This window comes from Anneissia japonica, unplaced genomic scaffold (assembly GCF_011630105.1).
Source record: "Anneissia japonica isolate Jap-2015-1 unplaced genomic scaffold, ASM1163010v1 scaffold1883_len165119_cov152, whole genome shotgun sequence".
Classification (NCBI taxonomy): domain Eukaryota; kingdom Metazoa; phylum Echinodermata; class Crinoidea; order Comatulida; family Comatulidae; genus Anneissia; species Anneissia japonica.
The window spans coordinates 54088-64691 of NW_022702141.1; the positions used below are offsets into that span (position 1 = coordinate 54088).

General features: G+C 34.3%; 1 protein-coding gene across 1 annotated transcript in view; it reads right to left on the reverse strand.

Moving 5' to 3' along the window:
* Positions 1 to 9890: 9890 nt before the first annotated feature.
* LOC117103801 (protein MLP1-like) overlaps positions 9891 to 10604 on the reverse strand; it is a gene marked incomplete in the record, with an annotated part of 8816 nt that continues 8102 nt past the window's right edge. Inside the window, 1 exon segment of the mRNA XM_033244424.1 lies at positions 9891 to 10422. Coding sequence (XP_033100315.1) covers positions 10309 to 10422 — 114 coding nt within the window.

Here is a 10604-nt window from a genome sequence, read left to right on the forward strand (position 1 = left end):
ATATATATACTATAGGGTCAAATGTTCGATAATTTATTTGTATAGAGGCCTACAGCATATGCCTACTGTTTCGTCATCAGGAAGTAACAGATACAAATATTGATTGCATATTTAAATATATGAATTGTAAAGCACATGTCACTAATATTTTAGTCGATATTAATCCAATTGAATATTATTTTTTTACCAAAGTAAATTGAACATGTTTACCATATCTCTGGCTCTGGGATAGATTAGGCCTAGTCAGGTTTTTTATGCGGGTTATCACATCTCATTAACACTAGACATGAAGTAGGCCTACTTTGAAGACTTGTTACGTCATCAAATTGTCAGACAACTCTTCCCCTAAAGTAGCATATCTGTAACAAGCAGGGGTGGCGCCATCTGGGGAAATTCGTCGGGGAGAAAAAAAAATGTATATTTATTTTTACGGATTATCAAGAACAACATCGATTAAATAAGCCGCTAAAACCCTTAAACTGTCATATTTTTCGGGGGGTTCGCCCTCATGGAACACTTTCGAGATATATTGAAGCGACGCCCGACAATGTTCACTTTCTTCGTCGGGGAGATCGGTCCTCCGTCGAGGAAATCGGATCCCCAGTCGGGAAAATCCTGGCACCACCATTGGTGTCACAACGTAGGCGATTCATGCCTTTTGCATGAATTAAGCATCGTATTCAGCTCGTACAGCATATTGTCCATAATGTTTTAGGCAAGAATGACGATTATGATAATAACGTATTCGTATTCATTATCGTTTTTGTACTTTAAAGTACGTCATGTCAAGTGTTTTATTTACTATTATGTCAGACTAGCATGGCTTATCTATTTTGACACTCTATTGTATGTCCATATAGTGATGCATAGGCCTATATATGGTCATGATGTGATGTCATCATGACCATATTTAGGCAGTGTTGTATTTACTGTTATATCAGGGTCTAGTATGGCTCATCTATATTTACTTAACCACGTCTTGTGAAGTCTTTGGCCGGCAGAACCCCTTTTTCGAGTTAACCTTCTCTCCTAATGAACAAAACTACCCTCCCTTCCTCTCACAATTTTTTATTCTTATAGGCCTAGAATAGTTTATATTTAGTTTATGTATTTAATCGTATTTCTAGTTATTACGAACCTTAGATGGAAGTATCACGGCCATATTTATACGTGGCAATAAAGAGAAACTTTAACAGTGAAGGATTTAAAAAAAAGGGGGGGGGGGCGTGTGTTAGTGTTCGAAACACCAAACATGATTTTTTTTAATCAATAAGAGAAAGTATCATAAGCTCAGAAACATCTGATCTTCTTGCGACAAGTTAAGATCCCTTTATGCGTGATAAAATCATATCTTTTTAGATGTACAGTACTGTAACATCGAATTACAGCCTTTCGTGATCGTAGATTATAAAAGATGGGGGAGTCACAGAACATAATGATTTGTTCTTTCTTGAAAATGATGTGGAAAATGGATTGGTTTTAAAGGGACCCACAGTATTCATTTTAGCTTTCAACTGAAAGGTCAAACAATTAACGGCCGACGCTTTGTTAATGCCATTGCTTACCGGGCCGGCAGGGCCTTTCGAAAGTTGTTAAATTATGGGTTTTTAAAATAACAATTTTCAAATTTTTACTTAATTTTGGAGGTTTTCTTTACATTTTTTTTGGTGGCAGTATATATTTAGCGCAAAGTAGACGTAAATGTGATTAACATTATTTTGTTAGTCACTTTATTGTTTGCCATTTTTAAAATTAGTTGTAATGTACGCATATCTTCATCTTGTAAATAATATGATTAGCAGTGGCATATCTAGAGTGGTGCGCACGTCCCTCCAAAAATATTCGCCCCCCCCCCCCAATTCAAGACTCTTAGATACACCACTGATTATCAATCTGATTAGAAGCTCTCTGGTCAGCACACTTCATTTGCTACAACAGGTTAGATTCAGTAGGGGGAACGGCGGCATATCAATGTCATGTGCTCTCACTTATCTATTCTAAAACTGCTGTTCCCCCACACCTTCCAGTTTGAGAAATTCTGGATCCGCCCTTGTACTAGCATATCGACTTTGATAAAGTTAGGAAATAATATTTGGCTATTTGTCGGTCTAATTCATTGGATATTTATAGATCAGCAATCTAGATAAAAACTACTAGGCCTTATTTAGTAAGTTTGGCACATTTTCATGAGGCAAAAGTTCCCGTTAGCAGAAATGGTCCATAATGAGCTGTCTGATGGTTGAGAGTGAGCTGTCAATGGTCCAGAGGGAGCTGTCTGGGGGGTGTCATGCGTGCTTATGCACGAACCCCACGTCAAAAAACGTCCACATTTTCAAAACAGTAGAAAGTATAGTGTTATATCCAGTAGTGTATAAATAATATACTGTAATAATATAATATACAATAATAATATACATAATACAGTAGTATATACTGTGTTTTTTCTGTAATGAAACTTAAATACTAATATTTAAAAAAGACAATTTGTTTGGTTGTCTCAAAACGTACTTTATTATATTATTGTATGAATATCTAAGAATTTATACAAAACACAGATATTCTAAGTGCTAAATTGTCCAAATAACTAACAGAAATTAAATAATATAATTCCTGATTGTTTACCTCAGATCCACAAAAAAATGCAACAATTAAACAGTTGATGTAAAAAAACACAAAATTTTTGTACACACATTGGTGGTTTTCACACACATACACTATGCATTATGCATGATAAATGTGACCATTTTTGTTTATGCTCATAATACTAAGTTCTATACATTTAATATTACATTTTGTGGGATAAAGGCATCAACAGAAAGAGCATTGTGGGAGAGCTCCTTAAATAACCATTGGATCCCAATTTATCAATCCAAATATCAACATATCAATAATACAGGTATACTACCTCACTCACTTTTCTCAAATACCTATACATCAATCGACATAAATGACCTTTCCAGTTTGGCAATCAAACTTAACATCTGACCAATCAGAATAGTGCAAGGAATACTCTCCCACACTGCCACTGATATCACCCACTCAACATCAACACACAGCGGTTTAGCTGGGTGCGAAAAGGCCCCAGTGCAAAATTAAATGCCGGGCCCTTTGATGTGATATGGGAATTCCTTAAAGTTCTCAGAAAATTCGTCATAAGAATTGCTTTTTTTACCCCCTACTCCTAAAGACTTAGGTTAGTAATAAATACTAATGATAATCGGTTTTTTAACTAATTTAAGGAGGGCATATTCAGTCTCAGCAGCTGTCCTAAACTAGTCAAGCAAACTGGCAGCACGTAAATTTAAACAATTGCGGTGGCGGATCAGGAAATTCGAAATAAAGGGGCCAGGGAGGGATTTTCACAAGTGGAGGAGGATGAAGACAGATTTATGATCTGTCTCTTATACACATCTAGATGTGTATAAGAGACAGTATATATACTTAGGCAAGAATGACGATTATGATAATAACGTATTCGTATTCATTATCGTTTTTGTACTTTAAAGTACGTCATGTCAAGTGTTTTATTTACTATTATGTCAGACTAGCATGGCTTATCTATTTTGACACTCTATTGTATGTCCATATAGTGATGCATAGGCCTATATATGGTCATGATGTGATGTCATCATGACCATATTTAGGCAGTGTTGTATTTACTGTTATATCAGGGTCTAGTATGGCTCATCTATATTTACTTAACCACGTCTTGTGAAGTCTTTGGCCGGCAGAACCCCTTTTTCGAGTTAACCTTCTCTCCTAATGAACAAAACTACCCTCCCTTCCTCTCACAATTTTTTATTCTTATAGGCCTAGAATAGTTTATATTTAGTTTATGTATTTAATCGTATTTCTAGTTATTACGAACCTTAGATGGAAGTATCACGGCCATATTTATACGTGGCAATAAAGAGAAACTTTAACAGTGAAGGATTTAAAAAAAAGGGGGGGGGGGCGTGTGTTAGTGTTCGAAACACCAAACATGATTTTTTTTTTTTAATCAAAAAGAGCTCAGAAACATCTGATCTTCTTGCGGCAAGTTAAGATCCCTTCATGCGTGATAAAATCATATCTTTTTAGATGTACAGTACTGTAACATCGAATTATAGACTTTCGTGATCGTAGATTAGAAGAGAAGGGGGAGTCACAGAACATAATCATTTGTTCTTTCTTGAAAATGATGTGAAAAACGGATGGGTCTTGAAGGGACCCACAGTATTCGTTTTAGCTTTCAACTGAAAGTTCAAACTATTAACGGCCGACGTTTTGTTAATGCCATTGCTTACCGGGCCGGCAGGGCCTTTCGAAAGTTGTTAAATTATGAGTTTTTAAAATAATAATTTTCAAATTTTTACTTAATTTTGGAGGTTTTCTCTACATTTTTTTTTGGTGGCAGTATATATTTAGCGCGAAGTAAACGTAAATGTGATTAACATTATTTTGTTAGTCACTTTATTGTTTGCCATTTTTTAAATTAGTTGTAATGTATGGATATCTTCATCTTGTAAATAATATGATTAGCAGTGGCATATCTAGAGTGGTGCGCACGTCCCTCCAAAAATATTCGCCCCCCCCCCCCAATTCAAGACTCTTAGATACACCACTGATTATCAATCTGATTAAAAGCTCTCTGGTCAGCACACTTCATTTGCTACAACAGGTTAGATTCAGTAGGGGGAACGGCGGAATCTCAATGTCATGTGCTCTCACTTATCTATTCTAAAACTGCTGTTCCCCCACCCACTCCTGTTTGAGAAATTCTGGATCCGCCCTTGTACTAGCATATCGACTTTGATAAAGTTAGGAAATAATATTTGGCTATTTGTCGGTCTAATTTATTGGATATTTATAGATCAGCAACCTAGATAAAAACTACTAGGCCTTGTTTAGTACGTTTGGCACATTTTCATGAGGCAAAAGTTCCTGTTACCAGAAATGGTCCATAGTGAGCTGTCTGATGGTTGAGAGTGAGCTGTCAATGGTCCAGAGGGAACTGTAGGGGGTGGGGAGGGGGTGCCATGCGTGCTTATGCACGAGCCCCACGTCAAAAAACGTCCACATTTTCAAAAGAGTAGAAAGTATAGTGTTATATCCAGTAGTGTATAAATAATATACTGTAATAATATAATATACAATAATAATATACGGTACATAATACAGTAGTATATAATGTGTTTTTTCTGTAATGAAACTTAAATACTAATATTTAAAAAAGACAATTTGTTTGGTTATCTCAAAACGTACTTTATTATATTATTGTATGAATATCTAAGAATTTATACAAAACATAGATATTCTCAGTGCTAAATTGTCCAAATAACTAATATAAATTAAATAATATAATTCCTGATTGTTTACCTCAGATCCACAAAAAAAAATGCAACAATTATACAGTTGATGTAAAAAAACACAACATTTTTGTACACACATTGGTGGTTTTCACACACATACACTATGCATTATGCATGATAAATGTGACCATTTTTGTTTATGCTCATAATACTAAAGTTCTATACACTTAATATTACATTTTGTGGGATAAAGGCATCAACAGAAAGAGCATTGTGGGAGAGCTCCTTAAATAACCATTGGATCCCAATGTATCAATCCAAATATCAACATATTAATAATACAGGTATACTACCTCACTCACTTTTCTCAAATACCTATACATCAATCGACATAAATGACCTTTCCAGTTTGGCAATCAAACTTAACATCTGACCAATCAGAATAGTGCAAGGAATCCTCTCCTACACTGCCACTGATATCACCCACTCAACATCAACACACAGCGGTTTAGCTAGGTGCGAAAAAGCCCCAGTGCAAAATTAAATGCCGGGCCCTTTGATGTGATATGGGAATCAATTCCCTAAAGTTCTCAGAAAATTCGTCATAAGAATTGCTTTTTTTACCCCCTACTCCTAAAGACTTAGGTTAGTAATAAATACTAATGATAATCGGTTTTTTAACTAATTTAAGGAGGGCATATTCAGTCTCAGCAGCTGTCCTAAACTAGTCAAGCAAACTGGCAGCACGTAAATTTAAACAATTGCGGTGGCGGATCAGGAAATTCGAAATAAAGGGGCCAGGGAGGGATTTTCACAAGTGGAGGAGGATGAAGACAGATTTATGATTATAGCACCTATAGATGACAGGAAATGGCACTCTAGGACTTAAATATAATCATTATAATTTGCTCCCCCCCCCCCATTTTCTTTTATAATTTTGCAAAAATAAAGGATAGGCCGGCTGGGGCCTCCATTAATACACCACTGAATAGAAATCAACACAGTAATCAATAATTAACTAACTCTAAAAACTGAATATTATTGAGGGGCCCGCCGGCAGTTTTTTTTTCTTCAAAATTAGGTTGGAAATTATTTTAAATTATTATTTTTAGGTCTATTTATGAATAGGCCCCTAATAGCCCTGTGCCCATGTTTAACTGCTGAAATAATTTTCTATCAAATTTTCAAGATGACACACATAGCTCTACTAGCCCACACACAAAATACCATGGGGGTGGGGAATAGCACCTGGAGAAACTCTTTCAGGGGGTGTAACTATTCACTTATAGTAAATACACCACTGACACACAAGATACATAAATAAATACTGTAACATATTAACATTAATTTACTGGTCATACACAATACCCTGTTGTAAGGATCTCTTTTAAATTATTGTCCTGAATCAAAAACCATAACTGGTGCAAGTGCTCTCCTATTGAGAAGCAAATAACAAAATCAAAATACGAAATGGGTGGACTGTTTAAAATGGTCTTAACCAGCCGATTAGAGCCATCTTCATCACACAGATGGCCATAGAGATAGTAACGACAATATTTTTATGGCACAAACAGTACAAAAACAATGTGAATGACCATTTATTTTGTTTCCAATAAATTTTTGTCAAATACTTTATCATGTTTTATCAAATTTTATTTGACAAAAACATGTGACATGCCTAAATATGGTCATGATGACATCACATCATCACCATTCCATATATAGGCACATCATGGCTATATATGGCCACATCATGACCATATATGGACATACATCTGTTTTTTGATAGTGTGGACAGAGCCTTAAAATGAATGTCCACAGGACATTGGCTAAGTTATTCATAAATATATCTTTCAATAAACATAATACAATACAATAATAATTATTGTATTGTAGAAGGCAGTCAGTGATAAGTACTGTTTTTTTTTATATATAATTTTTCACCTTTTGACAAATCTTCAGAAGATGGCAAATGCATTAACAAATATATATGCGAAAGTATGCATGCAACAGAAAAAATACAACATATTACATCCCTGAAGCTTTATACAGTATTCACACATTCAAATTTTATGTAAAAAATAACTGTGATATGCCCGTATATGGGTATATGACATTATCATGCCCATATATGGGTATATGACACCATCATGCCCATATATGGACATGATGATAACGCACAATTTGACTTGAAGGTGATTCATGTGGAAAGTGACATAGCTATGAGGCAAAAGCTGTTGTTCGAAAAAGATTATTCTGACCAATCAGTGACCTCATTCTTTGCTAAGCATGTAGACAGCCGAACAAACTGAAAATACGTGTGTGATGACTGTTTTCACATGCTGTGTCAATCAATTCTACTGCACGCCATGCTTTTGGTGCTGTTCACTGCCACTCTTTGTGTGAACAGGCCTTTAATCTGGGAACACACATATGAGTTTTGTGTATGTTGGGCACATTAAGTCCTGTCCAGATTAAGCCCATATATAGTTATGATATGCCTACATATGGTCATGGTGTGATGTCATTATGACCATATTTAGGCAATACACCACTGAATAGAAATCAACACAGTAATCAATAATTAACTAACTCTAAAAACTGAATATTATTGAGGGGCCCGCCGGCAGTTTTTTTTTCTTCAAAATTAGGTTGGAAATTATTTTAAATTATTATTTTTAGGTCTATTTATGAATAGGCCCCTAATAGCCCTGTGCCCATGTTTAACTGCTGAAATAATTTTCTATCAAATTTTCAAGATGACACACATAGCTCTACTAGCCCACACACAAAATACCATGGGGGTGGGGAATAGCACCTGGAGAAACTCTTTCAGGGGGTGTAACTATTCACTTATAGTAAATACACCACTGACACACAAGATACATAAATAAATACTGTAACATATTAACATTAATTTACTGGTCATACACAATACCCTGTTGTAAGGATCTCTTTTAAATTATTGTCCTGAATCAAAAACCATAACTGGTGCAAGTGCTCTCCTATTGAGAAGCAAATAACAAAATCAAAATACGAAATGGGTGGACTGTTTAAAATGGTCTTAACCAGCCGATTAGAGCCATCTTCATCACACAGATGGCCATAGAGATAGTAACGACAATATTTTTATGGCACAAACAGTACAAAAACAATGTGAATGACCATTTATTTTGTTTCCAATAAATTTTTGTCAAATACTTTATCATGTTTTATCAAATTTTATTTGACAAAAACATGTGACATGCCTAAATATGGTCATGATGACATCACATCATCACCATTCCATATATAGGCACATCATGGCTATATATGGCCACATCATGACCATATATGGACATACATCTGTTTTTTGATAGTGTGGACAGAGCCTTAAAATGAATGTCCACAGGACATTGGCTAAGTTATTCATAAATATATCTTTCAATAAACATAATACAATACAATAATAATTATTGTATTGTAGAAGGCAGTCAGTGATAAGTACTGTTTTTTTATATATAATCTTTCACCTTTTGGCAAATCTTCAGAAGATGGCAAATGCATTAACAAATATATATGCGAAAGTATGCATGCAACAGAAAAAATACAACATATTACATCCCTGAAGCTTTATACAGTATTCACACATTCAAATTTTATGTAACAAATAACTGTGATATGACACATATGGACATGATGATAACACACAATTTGACTTGAAGGTGATTCATGTGGAAAGTGACATAGCTATGAGGCAAAAGCTGTTGTGCAAAAAAGATTATTCTGACCAATCAGTGACCTCATTCTTTGCTAAGCATGTAGACAGCCGAACAAACTGAAAATACGTGTGTGATGACTGTTTTCACATGCTGTGTCAATCAATTCTACTGCACGCCATGTTTTTGGTGCTGTTCACTGCCACTCTTGGTGTAAATAGGCCTTTAATCTGGGAACACACATATGAGTTTTGTGTATGTTGGGCACATTAAGTCCTGTCCAGATTAAGCCCATATATAGTTATGATATGCCTACATATGGTCATGGTGTGATGTCATTATGACCATATTTAGGCATACTAGATGTTGTTGGGGTTTGTACCATTCAAAATATCTTTTGAACTCAAACAATACACAACATCATCAAAGTTTGATCACACATGTTAGTCTAACAAACATAAAAAAAAAACATATGCATGTGCTACCAAAATAACAAAACAGATTTATAATCTTTTATTCCAACTTGGCCTGATCTATATGAAACACACTAATTGCACTAACAACTAAAAAATATACACCCTCTATTAGAAAAAACTATATAATAAACTATTCCAAATTATCCATGCTATGCATGCAAAATTATTTTAAATATAAAAATATAAATATACATAAAATTAATAACAGATTCTTCAAAAGAAATTTATATGAATATAAACATTCAGTCTTTAGGCGAGACTTTTTTTTATACCTTGTTTTAACTTATTTTTTTATATATCGTCAGAGGGCGGAAAAAATATAAAAATAAAATTTTGTTTTCTTGTTTAGCCAATAGTTTTGCTAAAAACATCCAGATGGAGAAAATAAAAATAAAATTTTATTGGTGAAAATGTAAACAGTGCATTAATGGGATGGTTAAATGCTTTAAATTTATATAATTAGGAAGAAACATACATACCTTATTTTTAGATTTAATGGCAGTGGTGGGCGTAATAATTATTTTTTTCTGAAATTTCAATTTTTTGTGGCGGCGGGTGCACAAATTGGCAAAAATTAAAATTGTATTTTTATTTGAAATCACCAATATTGGCAGGGGGCAGGTTCACTGAACAAGGCATAAAAAAATACGACATTAAATGAAATATCAAAAACCTCTGCAACATGCAGATCCTTTATCAACCGTCTTGTTCATAATTTTTATTATATAAATTTGTTGCAACAATATAGAAAAAAGTATTTACAATCAGTATGTACAATTATTATGCACAAGTACATTAATCCTTTGGCACCAAGTTTCTATTATATCAAGTTATTACGCAATACTACTTCTGAAGAATTCCATGAACACGGAAACGATATAAACATGTGTATTCTATGTTACCATGGTTACTGTGAATCCTCAGCTCCACAATACGAAAGGCATCTGTATTTGATTTCTGGGAAGGTAAAATGGTCAAATCATATTATATTATATTATATATATATATATATATATATAGATTAAAAGGCAAAATACTGGAAAACAACAATGCTGTGGGAAACAATGGCTGGATCTCAGTAGAGATACAAAAATGATAAGCAACAGCTAAAAAGTAAACGTAAGTAAACAGCCAGAAAT